Source organism: Macrobrachium nipponense, chromosome 26 (genome assembly GCF_015104395.2).
Source record: "Macrobrachium nipponense isolate FS-2020 chromosome 26, ASM1510439v2, whole genome shotgun sequence".
Classification (NCBI taxonomy): Eukaryota; Metazoa; Arthropoda; class Malacostraca; order Decapoda; family Palaemonidae; genus Macrobrachium; species Macrobrachium nipponense.
In genome coordinates this window covers 19,104,137-19,127,492 of record NC_087215.1, presented here as the reverse complement: position 1 = coordinate 19,127,492, position 23,356 = coordinate 19,104,137, and the positions used below count along the sequence as shown (strand labels likewise).

The 23,356-nt window shown below is 38.0% G+C and overlaps 1 protein-coding gene across 1 annotated transcript in view; it reads left to right on the top strand.

Annotated features, from left to right (window-relative positions):
- The first annotated feature begins 6,703 nt into the window (after positions 1-6,703).
- Positions 6,704-23,356, top strand: part of LOC135200024 (ER degradation-enhancing alpha-mannosidase-like protein 3) — a 30,536-nt gene continuing 13,883 nt past the window's right edge. Inside the window, exons 1-9 of the mRNA XM_064228252.1 lie at positions 6,704-6,855; positions 8,025-8,129; positions 9,439-9,626; positions 11,751-11,910; positions 12,326-12,616; positions 13,978-14,175; positions 14,518-14,637; positions 15,498-15,720; positions 18,989-19,540. Of these exons, the coding sequence (XP_064084322.1) occupies positions 6,745-6,855; positions 8,025-8,129; positions 9,439-9,626; positions 11,751-11,910; positions 12,326-12,616; positions 13,978-14,175; positions 14,518-14,637; positions 15,498-15,720; positions 18,989-19,540 (1,948 nt within the window). The 5' untranslated portion in view covers positions 6,704-6,744. The remainder of the gene's footprint in view (positions 6,856-8,024; positions 8,130-9,438; positions 9,627-11,750; positions 11,911-12,325; positions 12,617-13,977; positions 14,176-14,517; positions 14,638-15,497; positions 15,721-18,988; positions 19,541-23,356) is intronic.

Below are 23,356 nucleotides of genomic sequence, written 5' to 3'. Positions count from 1 at the left end.
TAGTATTTGGTTAGGTGATCGGTTGTGCTTGAGGCTCCTTGCAATTGGTAGTGATAGGCTCTGGCATGTAAGCGGGTTGATCCCCATTGACCAGATCCTGCTTGGATTCTGCCAAGTAAGTGGACTCAGTTCCCATTGGTAGACCCAAAGAGTTCTTCAGCCATAGGTCACGCCCTCGCTGAGACTCTTTAGGCAACGCAGACTAATAGACAGTAACTATCAAGTCTTCTGCCTAAATCAGGTAAGAACCAGAGGTTTATATTATGTATTCCTTTAACATGTGTTGTCCCCACTTTCTAAGTAAGTATGTGTCTCTTTCCCTCCACCAAGGGTGTCAATCAGCTAAGTATATATCTGGCAGGGAAGTTCATGTACAAAAATGATATTGTTAGTATACAATAAAGTTTTGTACATACTTACCTGGCAGATATATACGATTGATGGCCCGCCCAGCCTCCCCTCAGGAGACAGGTGGAAGAAAATAACCTGACAAGAAAGGGGGACTGGTTCTTACACCCGCCTCCCAGCGGCGGGTAAGGTAGATCACCTGACCTACCTGTAGCTTGTGCCGCGAGTTTTGAATTTTCTGTCGTGACGTCAGAGACCTAAGCTAAGTATATATCTGCCAGGTAAGTATGTACAAAACTTTATTGTATACTAACAATATCATTTTTCGGCATCTGATTCGTCTTCTAAGCGTGGCTGGAGTTCGGCCACGGAGTCGCGCCCCTTGAAGAGAGCCTGGAATTCCCCTAGAGGAGACACCTTCGATTCAAGCCTGGAGCGCTTCCCAGAGGATTTGCCTTCAGGCAGTAAGAAGGCTAGACAACCTGCACCCTCTCCACAAGATCCTACGATGCGATTCCTCATAAGCCTACAAGAACAGTTGTCCTCTCTTGTAGGCTCCTTCTCTAAGGATTCTTCACGAAGGAAGGACGTCTCTCTTCCAGTGAAGAGCTCTAAGATGCTTCCCTCTTGTAGCAAGCGCTCCTCTCTGTAGGAGGGAACTCTCGGATTCGTCCAGGCGCTCTTCTCCAGACCGGAGAGCCCCTTCTAGCAGGCGCACTTCGCCTGGTAGGCGCTCACCTTCGCCCTATAGGCACTCTTCTTCTCCTCCTGCCAGGCGCTCTCCCTAGAGCAGGCACCATAGCCTAACAGGAGCACCTCTGCGCACAGGAGCAAAGATCTCAAACCCTCTCCTGTCAGGCGCCAGTATCCCAGCAGTAGCCTTTCTCCTAGGAGGCGCCAGGCCCTAGGTCCACTCAAGGATCAGTATTCGCCCAGGATCTACTCTTCAGTAAGGCGCCAGGAGCCTAGCAAGCGCCAGGATTCCATTAGGCGCCAGGAGCCTAGCAGGCGCCAGGATTCCATCAAGCGCCAGGAGCCTAGCAGGCGCCAGGAGCCTAGCAGGCGCCAGGATCCCATCAGGCGCCAGGATCCCGTCAGGCGCCAGGAACCCAGCAGGACCCCTTCTCCTTTGAGGAGTTCTCCAGTGGATAAGAGCCCCTCTCTCAAACGACAGGAGCCTTGCAGTATCTCATCTCCTTTTAAGAGCCCCCCTGCAGCCAGTAGCAGCAGGTGTATGACTCATGACAGGCGCACACCTTCACGTGACAGGAGTCCTTCTCCTTCTCAGAACTCCTCCCCTACGAAGCGCTCTTCCACAGCTGGAGTGTTCGAGGAGTTTTCTGATGACGATTTGCCAGTGGACGCGTTGGTGTCAGATTATAAGAGGCTTTCTTTGCTTTTCCTCAAGGAGTTTGGAGACACTCTTCATCCAGCTGATCCTCCCTCACCAGGATCTTTGCTTTCAAGCACCAGGTCTCCTAAATCCTCCTCGTTTGTGAAGATGCGCCCTACCCTTTGCATGAAAAAGGCGTTCAAGGGTTTCGGGGAATGGCTTCAATCCAGGAGAGAAGCGGGCAAGACGGTGTTTTCCTGCCCACCTTCCAAGCTGACAGGTAAACCAGGAAGGTGGTACGACACCAAGGAGCCGATGGGCTTAGGGCTTCCCTCGTCGGCAGACGCAGACTATGCCTCTCTTGTTGATTCGTTCAGGAGGTGCTCTCTCCTTTCAGCAAAAGCAACTTGGGGGATGTGCGAGTTAGACCATCTTCTCAAGGGCCTTTTCAGGACCCTGGAAGTTTTTAACTTTATGGACTGGTCCCTGGGAGCTCTAGCTAAGAGAACGCAGGACCCTGACTTCGTCAGTATGGAGGAGCTGTCGAGCGTCTTGGCCTGCCTTGATAGAGCGGTGATGGACGGCTCTGTGGAAATTGCTTCCCTCTTTGGTTCCGGGATTCTGAAAAAGAGGTCCGTCTACAGCTCCTTCCTGACGAAGTCGGTATCGCCTCTCCAAAGCGCCTCCTTGTTATACTCTCCTCTTTCGAGCCACCTTTTTCCCCAGGACACAGTCAAAGATATTGCTAGATCTTTAGCGGAAAAAGCCACGCAGGATCTCCTGACTCAATCAGCTAAGAGGTTTAGACCTGCGGTTCCTGTGGCCAAGAAAGAAAGAGTTCCCTTTCAGCAGCCCTTTCGGGGAGCCTCCTCGTCGAGAGTCTCTCTCAGAGGTCGGAGGCCCAATAAAAGAGGAAGACCTTCCAGAAGACCTTTCGGGAAGGCAAAGTGAAAAGGAAGTCCTCTAGACAACAGTAGGCGCCAGACTGATGAACTTTGCCAAAGTCTGGGCGCAGAGAGGGGCGGACAGCTGGTCCCTCTCAATCCTCGAGAGAGGATACTTGATCCCCTTCAGGGAAAAACCTCCCTTGACAACAACTCCAAGGGAGTTAGTGGCAAGGTACAAAGATCCTGTCCGGAGCCAAGCTCTTCTGCAAGCAGTAGATCAAATGCTAAGGAAAGAAGCCATAGAACCGGTGCAAGAGCTCCATTCCCCAGGTTTCTACAATTGGCAATTTCTAGTGCCAAAAACCTCGGGAGGGTGGAGGCCGGTATTAGATGTCAGCGCGCTGAACTTCTTCGTAATAAAGAAGAAGTTCTCGATGGAAACTACTTCCTCTGTTCTTTCTGCACTTCGTCCAGGGGACTGGATGGTGTCCCTGGACCTTCAAGATGCATATTTCCATGTGCCAATTCATCCGGCCTCAAGGAAATATCTAAGATTTGTGTTTCGAGCGCTGTGCTTCGGACTTTCGACGGCCCCTCAAGTCTTCACGGGCCTCCTGAAGAATGTAGCGCATTGGCTGCATTTAGAAGGGATAAGGATCTCCATGTACTTAGACGATTGGCTCATACGGGCTCAATCAAAGGTTCAATGTCTGGAGGTCTTTCAATCACTCTCAAATTGACTCAGTCTCTGGGACTTTTAGTCAACCCCGAGAAGTCCCAACTGGTTCCCCAGCAAAGCATTGTCTATCTGGGGATTCAGATGGATTCTCGGGGTTTTCTAGTGTCTCCATCCCAGGAAAGAAGAGAACGCTGCTTAGCAAAGGTGGCAGCCTTTCTAGAGAAGGAACATTGTTCCGCGAGGGATTGGATGAGTCTGCTGGGAACCCTCTCCTCGCTGGAGCAGTTCGTTTCTTTAGGAAGGCTGCACCTCAGACCCCTTCAGTTTTACCTGAGGGAGAGATGGGATCAGAGGTCCCAAGATCTAGGAGACTCCTTCCATCTAACGGACGAGATAAAGGAGGATCTCCGCTGGTGGTTGGACCCACAGAAACTCAGCAAAGGAATCTCTCTTCACTTACAGAGCCCTCTCCTAGCGTTGTTTGCAGACGTGTCGGATTCGGGATGGGGAGCAACGCTAGGCACGATAGAAGTGTCAGGCACCTGGAGGGGAGAACAGGTGTCCTGGCACATAAACAGGAAAGAGTTGAAAGCCATTCATTTGGTGCTCATTCACTTCGAGAAGCAGATCTCAGGATCTGTCATTCAGATCAACTCGGACAATACGACAGCCCTAGCCTATATCAGGAAACAGGGAGGAACGCATTCCTTCTCCCTTTACGAGACAGCGAAGGAACTGCTGCTCTGGGCGCAGGAGAGGAAGATCTCTCTCCTCACCAGATTTGTACAGGGCGAAAGAAACGTCCGTGCAGATCTTCTAAGCAGAAAAAACCAAGTCCTCCCCACAGAGTGGACCCTCCATCCACAAGTTTGCGAGCAGCTGTGGAAATTATGGGGAAGACCAAATATAGACCTGTTCGCAACCAATTGGAACAAGAGGCTGGAGAATTATTGCTCCCCGATTTCAGACCCAAGAGCAGTGGCCATAGACGGCCTCCTGCTGGACTGGGTGGGCGTAGACGGGTACGCTTTTCCCCCTTTCAAGATAGTAGGGGAGGTAATAAGAAGTTTGCTTCCTCAGAAGGAGCGAAGCTGACGCTGATTGCTCCCTTCTGGCCAGCCCTAGACTGGTTTACAGAGGTACTGGAGTGGATAGTGGATCTTCCCAGGTCGCTTCCACTAAGGAGCGATCTTCTCAGACAGCCCCACTTCGACAGATTTCACAAAAACCTCCCCGCTCTAAGTCTGACTGCCTTCAGACTATCAAAGGACTCGTTAGAGCGAGGGGATTTTCATGCGAGGCTTCTAAAGCTATCGCAAGAGCCAGATCATCCACATTACGCGTGTACCAGTCGAAGTGGGAGGTGTTTAGAAGATGGAGCAAGGCTCAGAAAGTATCCTCTTCCAGTACCTCTGTAATGGACATCGCTGATTTTCTCCTTTACTTAAGGAAAAAAATGTAATCTAGCTGTATCAACGATTAAGGGTTACAGAAGTATGCTGGCCTCTGTTTTCAGGCATAGAGGCCTGGATGTTTCAAACAACAATTATCTGCATGATCTTATTAGGTCTTTCGAGACCTCGAGAACCCAGACCCCTAGGAACGCTAGTTGGAACTTGGATGTGGTCCTTAAATTCCTCATGCCTGAAAAGTTCGTACCTTCTCATACAGCTTCCTTTAGAGACTTGACGAGAAAGTCTTTGTTCCTGTTCGCTCTAGCAACAGCAAAAAGGACAACTGAGCTACAAGCTTTGGAAGGCAGGGTTGGCTTTAAGAAGGACTCGGCTATTTGCTCATTCAAGCCACTCTTCTTAGCGAAGAATGAAAACCCTTCCAAGCTGTGGCCAAGAAGCTTTGAAGTAAAAGGGCTTTCTTCAATTACAGGGAAAGAACTGGAGAGGACTTTGTGTCCTGTCAGAACCCTCAAGTTTTACTTGCAAAAGAAAACTCAACTAGGAGGTACAAAAGAAAGTCTCTGGTGCTCGGTCAAGGACCCGAAGAGACCCATTTCGAAGAACGCACTGGCGTTCTTCATTAAAGACGTAATTAAGGAGGCTCATCTCTCCTGTGGTGTCAAGCACCTTAAGCTCCTCAGAGTGAAGGCACATGAAGTGAGAGCCATAGCAACCTCAATGGCTTTTCACAAAACTTGGTCTCTCCAGGCTCTTATAGAGTCCACATACTGGAGGTGTAACTCTGTCTTCGCTTCTCATTATTTAAGAGACGTGAGGGTTACATATGAGAAGTGCTTCTCACTCGGAGCTTATGTATCCGCAGATTCAGTGCTGGGAAAAGGAGCTGAAGTTAATCCTACTTAGTTTAGCGTATTTATTTGTATTTTAGCTTTTTTGGTGTTTGTTTTTATGGTCGATTGAAAGAGGGTGTAGGGAGAACCCCTTTCAAATCCTAGCTCTAACAGTGTTAGGATGGTCAGGTGGTCGGGATTGGCTTTAGTGCTCCTTGTTTTTTGTAAATTAAAAACCTAAAGCTCTGTCATGTAAGAGGGCTAGTCCCCATTGATATGATACAGGTCAATGCTCTGTCATGTAAGTGGGTCAGCCCCCATTGACACGATCCATATAAGGCTCTGATCCAGAAGGGCTATCAGTTATAGGTCCCTACCTCGCTGAAGCTCTTGAGGCATGCAGACTCATAGACAGTAAGCATGAAGTCTTCTGCCCAATCAGGTAAAAACCAAGGATTGTATATCCTACAACATATGTTGTTCCCTGTTTTAATTTTGTAATTAGCTGTCTCTTGCCCTCCACCAAGGGTGCCAATCAGCTAAGTATATATCTGCCGGGTAAGTTGCATGTACAAAAATGATATTGTTAAGATACAATAAAGTTTTGTACATACTTACCTGGCAGATATATACGATTAATGGCCCGCCCAGCCTCCCCTCAGGAGACAGGTGGAAGAGAAAATCTGATTAGAAAACGGGAATGGTTCCGAATCCCGCCACCCAGCGGCGGGAATAGCAGATCACCTGACCTACCTGTCGCGTGTGCCATGAGATTTGAAATTCTGTCGGGACGACGGAGTCCATAGCTAAGTATATATCTGCCAGGTAAGTATGTACGAAACTTTATTGTATCTTAACAATATCATTTTTACATTCAAGCAAATCAGAATGTTATTATTTTTTGTTGTTGGTAAAATACAAACGTGGTTTAGATATTTCCACCTTTCATCCTCTTACAAATAGCAGAAGGACCCACAAGTTTGTTTGGTGGTTGAGTTTTTAAGTGTTCATTTTAACAATATGTGAAAAGAAATGCATGTGTTAGATTAGCTTTTATTGTACTAATTGTAGCGTTAGGTATAAAGTTTGAATGATATTGTTCACTTTTTCATTTATTGTCTCCAAAATCTTTTGCAATATTTTTTGAAGGACTGAAATAAAATTCCACCAAAATTGTAGCACATTATTTTTGTTTAGGGAAATATTAATCTAGCATTATATTATTATATATTTTCAGCATTATAGTGCCATCATGAAATACATCAGCCAAGGCCCCATGTTGTTAGATGTCCACATGCACCGTCCTCATACTACTTCTCGTAACTTCATGGATGCTCTTCTGGCGTTTTGGCCTGGTCTTCAGGTATGAGGTTTTTCATGTTTTAATTTGGTTATGGAACAGACCACTTACTTTACATATGCCACAGGGCACTGTCTTCTTAAAACTAGCCAGTGAGTAATTATTGCCAAGGGGAGAGACTTTGTCATGAGGAGTCCTTTGTTTGACTACCAAACATTTTGCTCTTTGTTTGCTTGAATTGGCTGGCTGAAAAGCTATAATACTGCTTAAATAAATGTGAAGTGGAAGTGCCTGTCATTGAGTTTCACCCTTATTTTTTGAATCAATGATACATGTCCAATAATACCTGAAGGTGTCCATTGAATTTTGTTGGATGAGTTGTTAGGCAGAGGCAAGGGGTGTAAGGCAGAAGTGTGTTCTTGATCCAGAGTTTGGATAATATTAAATAAATGTTCTAAGGTACCATGCAGAAAGACATGAATGAAAGAGAGGGAGAGATAGACATGTTTTGAGTGTTTATTCTTCAGTAGAGTAGTTGTTAATAAATTGTCTCTGTCTTATATGTTGTAGAACTTAAAAGATGCAACAGTACTTGCCGAACTGAATGTATCAGGCAGATAGAGAAATAGAATACAGTATGTTTGTATTTTAATATTTTAGCAATTACAGTACAAAACTGGTGAGTGGAAAAGTTGTTTCTTCATGCACTTTATTGGAGGGTGCAATTAGAGAGAAAAAAAGAATTATACTTTTTACAATTTGGTATACTGTTAGGTACATTTGATTTTTGTGTGAAAATTATATCCTATGTTGCATATTAAATTCAATAGACATCATAATGCTATGTAACACTGTTAACATTGATATAGTCATGTACAGTGTGAACATCATCAAAGGGGAAAAGGCAGTTAGAATGCAATATTGCAGTCAATTTTGGGGTATTACATGTATCTTTTTGTTTTGTTCTTTCATATTATTATATCAAAGTTAGGCAGTTAGATCACTCGGTTTTTACTGTATTTCAACCTGTGTTCCATTGAGTTTAAAATTGACTGCTTTTCACTCGGCAAATCTCACGATCCAGATACAGGCCACAACATTTCATAACGCAAAATTTCTGAATGCTCTCTTTGCATGGTTTAATGACTTCAGCATATCTTCCGCTTTATATATTCTTCAATCTTTCCTCCCCTCATTAATATTTTATTAATTCCTATTTTGTTCCTTTCCAGGTCTTAAAAGGTGATATAAAACCAGCAATTGAAACTCATGAAATGCTTTATCAGGTGATCCAACGACACAATTTCTTACCTGAAGCATTTACCACAGATTTTCAAGTAAGTTTTTTTTCTTTGAAGCATAGTGTGGAAATTATATTTGTTTATTAGTCATATGTTTTATGCCAAATCCATGAATCAGCAGTATATGTCTAGTCATTTTAACATAGTAGAAGACTGCTCTCCTGGTAACTGTGTCAGTTTGGATAATATAACTCATTTTCATTCATTTTTATTAATTTTTTCAGTTTTTCTTATATCATTGTCTAATCAAACTTCTTTATTATACTTTTTGCTTTTCACCTGAAAAATGTATTAATAATCATCAGCTACACTTAGTTTTTCACCTGATAAATTATACTGTTTTTGAGTTTTACATCCCCCTGGTTGTAGGGCATAATGCTGTGGTTTATTTACATCAGTACTATTTTGATATGAAGTTTGTTCTATTATTGCCTTTTGTTTGCTTACTCCTGAAAAATTGTTAACAATTAACATGCTTAGATACCCTCTGGCCTTTATTCTATAAGTATTCTGTTTTATTTATTTCCACAGTGTATAATAAAAATCCACAATATAATAAGTTGTATTATTTATGAAAGATAAAGCAGACTTTTGAATCCCTTAATGGTGTTCATCCTCAGTGTTTGCTGTTTTTTTATATGTAAACACTGAAGATGAAAATTATTCAGGTGTTTAAAAGTCTCTGTTTTTATCTTTTAAGAGTAATATAACTTATTTTTGGTAAGGTGAATTTTCATTGTACAATGGTTTTCCACAATATTATTGAATTTCACACTGTTTCACTGTATTATTGTAAATACAATTATTTGTTTTATATTTGTGAAGTAGTGATGAAATGAAAATTGGTATAATAATAATGATGTTATGTTTTGCCACTAAACGAGTAGTTCATACCTGGCACCAAGTGCTAGTGTTTATATTAATTTTTCCTAGCTCATTATTAATAAATAAATCATGCTAATTGTTATTTAGTGTTTTGATTGGCTCCAGGAGCAATTGGATACATGAACTTCACAAGACATGTGATCTTCCTGGGTCTGACATGAGGTAAAAACCTAGACTCTAGGTTTCTACCTCATGTCAGAATGGTTAGTTTGTCTCTCTGGGCTTTATTTTGTATGGCACTCATCTGTTTTCAGATGACTGAGCAAGGGATAGCCTTTGGCATATGAAATGGGTAGTTATTCATATTATGGGATGTCTCATTGTTTCAACTACCACTTCACCTGTCCTAACAATTTAGTTATGATTTTCCATATAAATTGGAATGTAGGGCATAAGTAATATTTTCGTGTCTGAGGAACAATTCTTTACTTGTGAATTAATCAAAGGGTTATGGTTACAGGTTCATTGGGGAGGTCATCCACTCCGACCAGAGTTCCTAGAATCTACCTACCTCTTGTACCTTGCCACAGATGATCCATACTATCTACGAGTTGGGGAGCAAGTTTTGCGTTCATTACAGAAGCATGCTTGGGTTCCATGTGGTTACGCTGCTGTCAAAGATGTTCGCACAGGTGTACATGAAGATAGGTGAGAGAGTCTGATGTTTTTAAGGAATTTTTTTAGCTTTGTTATTACCTAAGTGCTATTTGCTTTTCCAGCAGTTTGTGATTTTGTTGATGACAAGCATTTCAGATCCTTGCACATATTGTAGAAACACTATTTTACCAAAGACATTTGGTAATAAATTCCTGAAAATATTGCAATATCTATGAAGTTTAAGCATGTTGAAGTAGAGGAGTATAGAAGATACTTAATGTTTTAAAAACATGCTAGATGATACTACTGGTTCATGATGTTGGTTCCAAGTTACTGATATGACCTGTGTTTACCATCTAGTCTTGTTGTAAAATGCATGGCATATACTATTAGACACAGCCAAATACTATGTGTTAGTAGGCCGTAAGGCCTGCATAGGATCATTGATGGTGGATTGGAGTGTTGCTTTCCGAATGCTGGTTGTGAATCTTATTGTGTGGATTCCTTTATGGATTATCATGCAATTTTTCATGTTAGGTTTCTTTAAAAGTTCCTTTATTTATGGCCCATTAAAAACGTTTGTGTTTTGCAACGTGGTTTATATCCAGTAAGTTTATTAGCTGGGAATAATTATTTGGTTTCAAAGCATGTCAGTCCGCATGAATTTCCCCCCCCATATGTGTGGGAGATGCGTACCAGATCCCCTCGGAAATAGCTAGAATCTGTGAATACCTAGAACCGTTATGAAAAAGCTTAAAACTGCCTATGTATTTTGTTAGCTCAAACTCAAGAAAAACCCACTAAAAATGCATGTATGTACCTGGTTTTTTTTTAAATAGTTTTATCACAAAAAGTGCATTTAATCATGAAATTGATATGAAAATACACTAATTAGGGGATATTTCTCATGGAAAAATACAGCGAATATGCAAATTTCTTGTGAATAATGGGTATATGTATATGGTCCATTAAGAAATCCGTGAATCTCAAGAACATGAATACAAGGGGTCCACTGTAATGGATTTAAGCGGAGATGGTTAGACAGTTTGAATCCAATGATGTGTAAGTCAGTAGAGACTAAGACACTGGGGTAAATGGAATTAGGGTTGTCAGCAAGTTCCCTGACAAACTGACATGCACATGGAGGTAGAATTAAACATTTGCAGGGGCTTTCTGTAAATTTCCGCATATAAAATGACCTTTAAATCCAAAAATTCACCCCTAAAAAATGGGGTCGTATCCTACCATTTTAAAATTCAACCCTTGAATTCTTAAGTGAGGTAGGCTAGCCTGGGCTTCAGTGTGATGACCACTGACTTACATGAAAAGATTCCCATTATGATTTAAACTGATAGTATAAATCATTCGCAGACTCCCATATTCATGGATTTCTCTATGGACCTTATGCATATACCCATTTTTTGAGGGAAATTTGCATATTTGCAGTATTTTTCTGAGAAATATCCACAAATTACTGAATTTTCTTATAATTTTCATTATTAGATGCACTTTTTGTGATAAAACTATAAAAAAAACAGGTAGTTAAACATTTTTGTGGGTTTTTCTTGAGTTTGAACTAAGAAAATAGGCAGTTTTAAGCATTTTTATAACAGTTCTAAGTATTCATGGATTCTAGCCATTCACCAGGAGTCTGATACACATCCCCCGCTAATGTATATTCGTTATGTTTTTATTTTATGATACTATGTGAATATTACGTGCGCTAATTTTATATCGTGTATGATGCAACCTCCTTAAAATTAGCCTCAAAATTAGGTCTTCAAAATGTGAGTATATACGGTAACCAAAAGCTAACCTATTCACAGATGGTTTTGGAATTTTGCAGTCATCTTATACTACAGGTATGAGAAACATTCATGGAAATTTGCCATAATTTTTCATCTCATCTTATCAATGGGTCATCTTATACACGGAAGCATGTGGTAGTTTTGGTATTAAACTCTTAAGAGATGCCTAAGTAAGGCAATTTTTTTTTAGGTATAAAACAATTTACACTGTTAATGCTTTTATTTTTATCAATTTCCAGAATTGGAGTGATTCATACTTGTTATCCATATGCTATCTTAAGAAGATACAAATAGCTGCCGCTTTATGTAGTATTGAAATCCAGGTGGTGGTGTTTCTGTTGTGCTTATTTTTCATTTAATTTTTCAGGATGGATTCCTTTGTGTTGTCCGAGACCTTTAAGTATCTGTACCTGCTATTTGCTAAACCCAGTGACCTGATTATTGATATGGATCAATTTATTTTTACCACTGAGGCTCACCTACTACCTCTCTCTCTTGCTAGACTCTCAAACCTAACTGTGGTCCCAGTAAGTATAGTGATGAACTTTATTTTGGTGTCATGATGGTTCATTATAACTCTGAATATTGAGAAATAAATTTATCATTGAGATGAAATAAGTGTTGTGCTTACTTGACAGCAAACTTGAAACAGAAGAATTGAAATTTGTGTGAATATGTGTTATCTTTTGGCAAAGCCTCTAACATAGTATGAAATCCTTTCAAGATATACTGTAGTTAGCTACAATTGGTGTGCTCATCTTTTACATTAATATAAGGCTAGAATTAGAAGTTTGGAAAACTTAAGTCCTTTCTGTTTAAATAACATTTTTACAATTTTAGGATGTAGTTATCAGATTTTCACTCTGTACTCATATATGGTAGTTATTATCATTTGTTAGTAAGTTCACAAAGGCATAAAATCTTATTTTCTTTTGTTTGCAGGGCCCAGATAACCAAATTGATGCTCAAGACAGTGATGTGGAATATGCACGTTCATGCCCAAATGCTCATTTTCTTTTTCCCGGTCGTCATGAATTTGCAGAAACTATTAGGAGGCCCCTCAAAAACTTTGTAAATAATGTTTGCCCTTCACGCAAAACTATGCAGAGGAAGTTAAGAGCATCAGAATTCCAAGCTGGAAACAGTGGACACATGAGACTCCTGAGAGATATGGGCATCACCATAATGGCACTTCCTGATGGCCGTGTTCAGTTGCTACACACATCCTCCAATGTAATTAAGTAGATGAGTGTACATACACATTACACTGTCTCTCTCTTATGTACATTGAAGAGTCTATTTAGCAAAAGCTCACCGAAGTGAGAATCTTCATAAAAAAAGAAAATTTGTAGCAAAATGATATAGAAGAGCTTCCAGGGAGTAATTCCTCTGCCTTACCATTTCTCTTGAGAGATGCTCTCATTCCACATCTGTTGATTGATGAGTGGATGTTTGTACCAAGTGCTCTGTTCTAGGTTAGATTTACCAAACAAAATCACGTCATCTTTTGAAAGCTAGTATTTATTTTTAGTTTTGTATCCTTTTTTTTTTTCCTTGTAATCAGCAAACTTGTGTTCTTCAAGTACTTTCCTGTTATAATGTACATACATATGAATTTTAATATTGATGTGTGTTTATGTTTTGGTATATTTAGTTTTTGCACATATACAAGTTATTGGGTATATGTGGTTCTTTGCCTTTGTAGTTTGCTAAGAACCTGCTACTGATTAACAGGTCCTCACCTTCTTTAGCTATACATAGTTACTTGCATGTTACCTTCTCAGCTTCTGAGAAAGTTCTTCAGCCAAAGGATGTGAAAGTTTCTTGTATAATATCCCTAAGACATGGATCTATTAAGTTTTAAAACCATATTATTTATAATAAACACACTGATAGACTAGACATAGTTGTGGCATTTTATACATAGTATAGCTCCAACTAACCTCTTCCTTCATGCAACTACTGTACAGTGATGGCATGAAAAATAATCCAAGTTATAATCCATAGGGCTTCAATCCAAGACAAAAAAACACTAGTGTTATTTTTTGTGTACTAGGTACAGGCATCCTTTTTTCAAAAGGCCTTCCTCTCATCTCTCTTTTTTTTTTTTTATTGATTTGATGCGCATTCAGGGTCTAATGGTAGAATGAGGAGTGAGAGCATTAAGAGAAAGTAACATATAAGCTTCCCCAAGAATGAAAGAGCTTTACTGTTTGTAGAACCACTGTTTTGTTTGTCATGAGCAGCTATTCAGACTTGCAAGTAGTTGCTTTGAAAGAAGCAAGAGGTTCATCGCTGTAGACTAGCAATAATTTTAGATAGCATATTTCTCCTACAAGTGACATCATGATAGTTGAATAGCATGTACTACTATTTTTCTATTCATTATTTCAGCAGCTTTACAAAAGGTACATGGCCCAAATTTTAGTTTGCTGATATCTTCCTGTTAATTATAAAATAGTTCATTCCAACACGTATACAAACCTATGCTCTCGTGTGTGGAGTACTGTGTGCTTGCCTAGCTTCGCCTGTTCTTGACTCATCTCAGAAACCAAAATAAAGACAAGAAAACCTACAAATTTATATCTTTTTAGGCAAAGTCATCAGATGATGCAGAAGAGGGACTTCTGTTCATGCAAGAGATGATAGAACTAAGCAAACTGCAACAAGAACAGCCAGAAAATCCACCTCGGATGGTGTCCTTCAGTCACAAGGTTGATGACAAAATAACTGTTACTACTATTCAAGCAGGACCTGCACAGTTTGGCTTAGACCTTAAAGGAGATGTTACGGTACGAATTTTAAAGTTTTTATCATTGTTTTGGTACAAATTTTAAAGTACCTATTATTGTTTATTTTTTGCTTATTATGAATTATTTAAGGATGATAAGTTGAATAAATAAAATAAAGTTTGCAGTTTTGAGCTTTAAGCAAATTTTGAATAAATGAACTTTGAAGGAGACTGATTTCTGCATGTATTATGTTGATTACAGTACTAATACAGTTGCACTACTAAAGATTGATTTTTCAGAATCTTAGCAGTGGTGTCTGTTTACCCAGTGGAATAAGTTTTGACTATTAATAATTCTTTTTTTAATTCTCCTTATACAACAGTTCTTTACTTTCATATCAAGGTGAGCGGAAAAGTTGTAAAGGCTTCCCCTCTTCGTGCTTGTGGGGAGATTGATAATGAAGATGAAGTAAAAGGGAAGATAGTGATCATGGAGAGAGGAGACTGCATGTTTATTGAAAAGGTAAAATATTATACTGTGCCTGCATAGTTACAGATTCTACTTCTATTCTTGCTGTATTTACATACAGTTATATTAATAATGTACGTACATGGAGAGTGGTTATGCAAGAGGACCATGTAGGCTGTAGGGGTGAAAACCCTTCTGTTTTCCCTCGTACAATAACTACAAAATGTAACATTTATACATAAATTCAAAATGTCAAGCATCAGAAAAATGCTGTAGAAAAGATGCACAGAAACTGTTCATAATACAGTAATTTATATATAAAATTTAGTGGAATTCAGTATACAGGTTTTATTTAAGTTATTTAAACTTTCACTTAAGAATGCAGTATGCAATCTTTAAGCTATCCATGCCTAACTCCTAACAGAAAAAAAGATTGGCCTATAGCAAACCATTGTTTATTGAAATCATTAACTATTGGTTTTTCATTTCGATAAAAATGGTTTATTTCAACTTATCTTTTCTATGTAAGTCATCTTGTACATGTACATAAATGATATGTGATGTTTGGTTCGTTCTGAATATTTGTGATTTTATTTTTCAAAAACCTTTTTTGTCCAACAAATATAAAATGAAAGGTTTGGTTCCTTTTGCCATTGCTGGTATGTATAAGTTAATGTGGTGATTTTAAAGACTGCTTTTTATTCTTTTCATCATCAGCCATTTGTTGCAAACCATCTTTCAGCATATGAAATGAATAGTCTTATATTTCTTATATTGAAGACTATCTTTGAAAATGAAAACAAACATCTCTCCTTGATAAGAAATTTATGTACGATATGGCATTTCAGTGTTGCTTCTTATTGAATGTAAATATTATTGACAAGTAAATGATGCTCCCTTTTTTGTTTCACTAGGCTCGAAAGTTAGAGAGCCTAGGAGGAATTGGAGGGATTGTTTTGGATAACACTCCTGGAACATCAGCTTCAAGCTCACCGATGTTTGCCATGTCTGGGGATGGTACAGATGATGTCAACATTCCTCTTGTCTTCTTGTTTGCTGGTGATGCTGAAATTCTACTGAAGGCCCTTCAAGACAACCCAGATTTGGAAGTGACCCTGGGTGACTTTGCTGATAAAGGTATCACTGATATTTGTTTGCCATTGTGATTTAATCTTTAGCATTAAGATGTCTTTTCTTTTTTAACCCAGGACATATGTTATATGACCAAACATGAGATAAGGGTGTGACTTATTGCTTTTCTTGAAATTAGATTTAAATTTTCAGAGATGTTTCTTTAGAAGCTTGAAAAAAATACTTGACAAGCTGTTGATTTACTTAAGTAGTAGTAGTTGATTTGTCTTAAAACCGGACAGCTTCTATCAACAATAATTATAATTGGAGGAGTTGAAGTAGCCTCTGTTGTTTTCTTTGTGGTTAAACCATTTGTATAAAATGGAGAATTGTTTTTGTTGTTTCATGTTTATATTAACTTAGGGATGATTGTAAGATTAAAACAAGTGAGGGTTAATTAATACTGGATGAGACCTCCCTCACTTGCCAGTCTCCCAACTCACTTGCCACACCAAATCACCAACAGTCTGGGTTTCTTACAGAAACTAGAGCTCAGTGTGTGATCCTCATTGGTCAGAATCTTTTTTCTTCATAATTCATAAGTTGGTTTAGTGGTTTTCTGTTTGTAATTTTAAGTTGAAGTAAGGAATTTTCATGAAGTGCTATAATTTTTACCTCCGACCGCAAAAGTTAGTTGTAGGCAGCACAAAAATGTCTCTCCAAGCTTCAGATAGTTCTTACTACTCAATTTTTTATCACATAAACTTCTGCACTTTACTTTGGTAAACATCCAGCCAGTTCCATAACACCCACTTCTCTAAAATGATCTTATTCCTCATCATGTGCCCATTCCACATCTTAGAGGGAGGTCTTAGTATGTTTTGAAGTGTAAACAAAATCTCTAATCCTCCCTATCTGTAAATCTGATCTTTGAATACCTTCTAGTCTGTCAAGAATTTGTATGTACATCTATCACTCCATTAATTTATGTAATCAGTGCATCAGCATAATTATTCCCCTCCCTTCCTCCAGTTATACTTCCCTTCATCAACACCAGTTCACAGTTTTAGGGGTTTATTGTGCTGCAGGTGAGCTTACCCATTCTTCAGGATTTGGCAGTTCCCATAAACAGCCTCTTTTGTCCAGTGACAAAGTATGACCTTCAGTGAACTTTTAGTTTGGGTAAGGAAGATTGAAATAGCTAAGAAATCTGTTTTGGATCAGAATTTTCTTCTTATTGAGGTCAATTATGCATGAAGTTAGTGTTAATAAGTTAATGTATAAAAAAATATGCTTGTTACAGTCAAGTAGATTGCTAGGGTATTGAAATGATGGATGTTTCTATTGCTTCATTAACATGTTTTCAATAACACCAGAAGTTATGATTATAATAATGTTCAGTTAACTTCATCATCACCTGCCTTCCTTTCCCTCTCCATCTGAAACAAGACTAATGCCAGATTAGGCATTTGAAAGTTCATTTTGAGTAAACCTAATTTTACCATAACTATATTATTAAACCTCCATTTGGGTGAAATTAGTGGAGTACGCAAGAACTGCTGCTTTCTTCCTAAGTAGCATTCTAGATATAACAAGGCTGTTGTTTTAAACACAGAAAACACAGTATTTACCTTCCACAAAACTTAAAATTTGTTTTAGTATTGTGGGTGCCCTCCTCTCAGTCCAAGCAGTTAGATAACAGTTACCATTTGATGTGGCAGTGTGACAGGTGAGAGATGGAACTTCCCAGTAAGGAAGGTCTCAGCCAGCATGAGCAACTGTACTCTTGTTTATGAACAGAAAGTTAAACATTGCTAAGCATATGGGCGTGAAAGCATAAGTAGCTTTTATTTGTTGAGAAAAACATGTAGAATCTTATGTTTTTGGATGATGCAGTTTATTTTCTCTTGAGTTAACACTTAACTATCATATAATTTTTGACAACTTCTATTACTCGTACTTTGAAATTTAAATAATTAGTACACAACTGTACTGCATATATGAACTTCACTTACAGTATAGTATAAACTTGTGATGAATATTAATGTTGACCACTTTTAGAATATGATCATTACTATTGAATTAATGTTGATTGAGTACCCTCCCTTGTTCTTGTATTTTTGGTTTTTATTTTTTCTTGCATATAAGAAATCATCAATGTATGAAAAATATGAGGACTGATTTCTTTCTCCACAGACCCATCACTCAGTCATAGGCCACATTCATGGTCTACATAGGCCACAGACATTGTAGTCACGTGTTTTAACAGATTATAGAATAGCCGTAGTTCCCGTAAGGGGATAGGGCTATTATTGCACCTCTTGCTGTGCGCTGTAGGCATTACTTAAAGTTTTTTGCAGCATCCCTTCAGCCCATTTTATTGTACCTCTATTCATATTCTTTCTTCCACCTTACACTCCACCCTCTCTTAACTATTGATTCATAATGCAACTGGCAGGTTTTCCTCCTGTTACACCTTTCAAATCTTTTTACTGTCAATTTCCATTTCAGCGCTGAATGACGTTATAGGTCTCAACACTTGGCCTTTGGCCTAAATCCTATTTTCTGTTACATTCTCTAGAAGAGCAGTAGTGTTACTGTCCATCACTACTGCTTCTCATTTCATGTGTCTTGCATTTGTTTGCATCTTATAGTTGCCATTTGGATGTGTGGTGAATCAAATTGAATTTTGTCCAAAGCAAAAAGGATTGTTTCTTACAAGCCCATCACTCATAGATTGTCCTCCTTGTAGTCCCTCTGCCCCTGCTGCTAACATTCCAGACTGTTGTAAAGTGAGGCGGTTACCTGCTGTGGACCTGTGGATCCAAGTTATCTGTATAGTTCTAACACTCCTCTGTTTAATAAACAAAAGACAGCAGTGTCTGGAACATTCGAAGATCAAGAATGTGTGCCTTTTATTAGTGATGGGTTTGTATGTGAAAATGAGTTTTATCAGATTTTTCATCAGAATTTAATATGAAATCAGTTAATTTTAAATTTAAAGTATGCCATTTTAGACTTCACTGTAGCCCTCTTTCCACTACACCATTGATATTGATTTTTTCATTGGTTTTTCAACACGAAGTTTCTAGTTTTTCATTTTTATTTCTTCAAGTTATACTGGTCTGTATAATGGTGTTATGAGAGTAGAAATTCACTTAGATCAAGTTTCCATTCTTTGCATGGCATTTTTCAGCTAAAGACATACACTATGGATGTTGTTTATATATAGAATACTTAGAGGACTTCATATTTTTTACACCATTGCCTCATAGTATTTGGGAAAAATACACAAGTGAAGCTGTATTTAATCAGTGTTACAATTATCTTCAAGATGATGCGGATGAATTTGAAATTGAAAAATCTGAGGAAGAAGAATCTGTAAACTTTGAAGAAAGTTTTGATATCAAGATTGATAATTATATTGATGAATATGATGATGGTGATGACGACAATGATGACAGTGGTGAGGATGATGAAAGGGATGATAGTAAATGTACTGTTGATATTTCGAATAGTGTCCAAGATACTTTGCTTAACTCCTTTGATGATCATAATGAGGATGAGGCCAAGAAAACTTTGCACAAAGTTCCACTTGAGTGTTCAGAGGAAGCAAACCCTCAAATGCAAACAGTTGACGGAAAAGAATCTAGCTGGCATGAGAGTGCTGATATTAGAGCTATTGAGAACAGTCAGTTTATGAGTAGTGACAATTTGAATCATGAAATGACTGAAAGCAATGTAAAACTGGATGGTAAAGTGGAAATAGATGCAGTATATGCCCAGGCAGATAAGAAAGTGGCCGGAGACACTAGGGTAGAAGATATCCCTAGTTCTACTGATTATGTTACTTCAGAAAAGTATGATTCTCCTGATACTGCTGATGGTGAGAAAATGGATGATCTTTTGGATGATAATATAGAATTTGTATCACCGGAAGAGGGGGCTGATTTTTGCCAGTTTTTTTCTCCATAATAGGTGAAGGTTGCATGGTTTGTAAGGTTGGGTATGTTGGTAATGATATGGCTTGAAATTGCAATGCTAATGTGTGTTTAACCACAGTGTTCTTGTCACAGTGTAAATTACATGTCCAGAAAAGAATTTTGCTTACTGTACAGTGTGACGCACCTGTGAACTTATCCTCTGCTTCTGTTTGACTCACTTCTCAGATTGTTTTTTCACTGTATTGCATTGTTTCTCTTTAACAGTGTACAAGTAAGTGGAGTGTAGTGTATACCTTAGTTCTAATTGTACTCTATATAGATTTAGTTTCACTTTGTTAAAACATTTTATTAGTTGTTGTCAAGAATAATTTCTGAATAGCACTGAAATTTCTGTGATACTGTATATTTCATGATAACAATGAAATAGTATTACAGAATATGCAGATTTATAATGCAGTTTACCTGGTAATGGCTTGTTATTATACAATATCTTTATAAATCCATTGAATTATAAAATGCCAGTCAGTTCACTAGAGGATCTTACATTTTTAACCAAGCATCTTTTCTTTTGATGAGGTTTCCCTAGTGAATTGCCTATATATAAAGAATTACATCTTCAGTCATCTGCACTTTCCATATTCTCACCAAATCCAGTTTTCTTCTAACTGATATATGCGCTTATTGTACTAAATGGCAAAAGTGTGAATAATAAAGCATTATGTGCAAAAGCAAAGACTGAACTGTTTGAATGGGAGCACAAAAAATACTTCTGTAATCTCAGGTAGACTAGGTGAGCATTGTATGTATAGTACATACTCTGATTGGCTCAATGAGAGTATGTACTGATTGGTTATAGATGAGGAGGGGTAGGGTAGTAAATGAGTGATTCTGGTTTTTTTTTTTCTTTCTTTCTTTTTTATGTACAGTATGATAAACCAAAACTATATGTATTGCAATATTCATAGAAAAGGGTATTTATAGTAAATATATAAATGTTCATGGGAGTCCAGTGAACATGTTGTACAGAGCATTTCACTGACATTGTGCTCTGCCATTTGACAGGACTGATAATTGTTTTTTTATTTGCTTGACACACCTTTACACACACAGCTTTCAGTATAATTACACATACACACACCTTACATATAATACAATACCTTTAGATAACTTTTGCTTCATGATAGTTACTGGAGCATGAATACGCAGTTGGATAGATTAGGTTACTGTAACAAGGTTGAGTCATATATTTTGTTTGCGGTTTCATAATTTTTAGTTGTATGGATAACATACAGTGGCTATAAAAATGCCGTATGAATCATTCTTAACATAAAAAGCCAGAGGGCTCATTCTTATTTGGATTCCAAATAGTTATTGTTATCTATTGTGCTTTCATAGGCTAGCCAGTATTAAGCTATGATTTTTGGTTAGCCTAGAAGTAGCATTGCCTTGGTTACCTCGTCACCAGTCCGGGACCATACTTTTGAAATATTCACACCCACCCCTGGACCTAATAGGGCAAATAATTAGTGGGTTACTGTACTTGTGCTATGATCTAATTCTTTCAAGGTTCCTAGAGGTATTACTTTTGTCAGGATAATGCAGTAATATGTGGGTCATGCTGGATGTTTGAACTTCTTTATGCCATTATTTCTTACTCCTTATTTAAGAAACCATCTCATATTCGGTGAAAAAGTATGCTGGTGTATATGGATCTTTTATTCTACTAGTGACAGTTGATAGCAGAGTCCTGGAACAAGTGAACACTAGTGACTGAAACCTAATCTTTTGAGATATTTGGGGAGATCAAACACTCCATCTGTGGGAAAATACACACACTTCTGGCATATTCTGAGCCAAATAATAATTGTACTGTAAAGTTAATATCCTAAAGTATGTAAAGGAACAAAATTTAAAGTCAGAATGGTGCATTGAAAGTCAGCTGAGAACAGACATAGAGGTCCTCTTAGTTATAGTTTGAAACACTCATACCTATACTAGTGCTACCTGATTTCAAAATGTTTTCGGCAAATCTTTTCTGAAATTCAGAGGTTGAAATTTATTTGAATGTATCAGAATTTCAACAGGTTAATTGATTTATGGAACCCTGTCTTACATTTTGAAACAGATTCATTGTGTCTTATTGTGTCTTATTATTGGAATTCTTTGGCAGTGTATAGTGTTGCCTTCAACTCTAGACTTTCTTTTTGAAAGTTCTCATAAAATACAGTGTAATTTTGTGAGAAAACTGAATGTAACTCTCTAATATCTATTGAGATGGTAAATGATGATGATTATGGCATTGGTAATTTTGATTGTTCATGTTTGGAAATAAGCAGCATTCAAGAGAAAATGTTAATCTCCAGCATTCAAGACAAAATGTTACACAGAAATGGTCTCCCTTTTTCAATTGCAATTATTGAGACCATGTTAGATTTCGTCTTGTCATTCTCCATGACCTAGTGACTTTCCACCATTTTGCCAGGATATCAGATGTGCGTGCATGCTACTCATTTTGGAGTTTATCAGTTTTCTTATTTAATTGGAGTTTCCACATGGTACAATCAATCTTTACTTTCTTATATAAAACTGTGGAACTATTGTCCTGATGTTGGTATACTTGTGGATGCTAGTAAGTATGATGTTACTTGAAATGTGTTCTTGTGCCTCTACTTTATGTAATTTCTTTCCAAGCTAATTATTTAATTGCAAAAATGTTTTTAACGAAGAAATTCAATTGTGACAAGTTGGTGGCCATTTTGGCCTGTCACAAGAATATATGCACTTTATAAATAATGATTCAATACTAAAACAATACCTTCTGGACTCTAATACTAGATGATAACACTGGAGAGGGTTATCAGTTAACCTTAGGTTTAAATATCTTGGTTTTCATTATGTCTAACAGATTTTGGCTAGAACAAGGAAAATACTACTGTCATACTTTAATGCAAAATCTCTTGAACTAAAATTTATGCAAAGTATGTGTCATTGTGATCATTCAGAAATTAAAATCACTTCCTGTTATTTGAGTGGTCAATGATTTAATGAATTATATCATCTACAATACAAAGAGTCCTTGTCTACCATTAATTTATGGTTCTATACAAGGATGATGTCTCATGCTTTCGGTGATATCCACTAGCAAATGGGCAGTTGATCTCAGTACCAAATATGGCCGGTTCTTAAAGGAATAGGAATGAAGCTCTGTATTCATTGGATATTAGAGATTTTTTAAAGAAATTTTTATATTTTTATCTGAATTGCCAGATAAGATAGATTTGAAAGGTATTCCCATTGACCTGTAAATGTTGAATGTAGTAACACTGTCAAATGTAACCTCCTTCACTGTAATATAATAAAACTTAACATCATTCACATAAAATAACCTTTCATACCTCCTCCATTACTTGAATAAAGAAGTGGGTATGAAAGGTTAATCTCAAACTAGCTTGTCTCATTATGTTTTATAACAGTAATGATTGTAACAGCAATAGTGCTGTTGCTTTTTCTTTAGTGGCGTGAAAATATATTCTTGAACATCTGTTTGTTAGTGTACTTAATGTAAATGTTAAAACTTGCTGGATTTCTTGTTAATACAAATCTGGGTGCTTTGTGTGTTAGAAATTTTCAGTGCTGTGTTGGATTTATATTAAAATGGTTTTTTGTTTACTTGTAGTATTAAGGTTTACTTCACTTTATTGATATCTTCACACTACATAAGAAATTTTTAACCAGACCACTGAGTTTAAAATCTTACT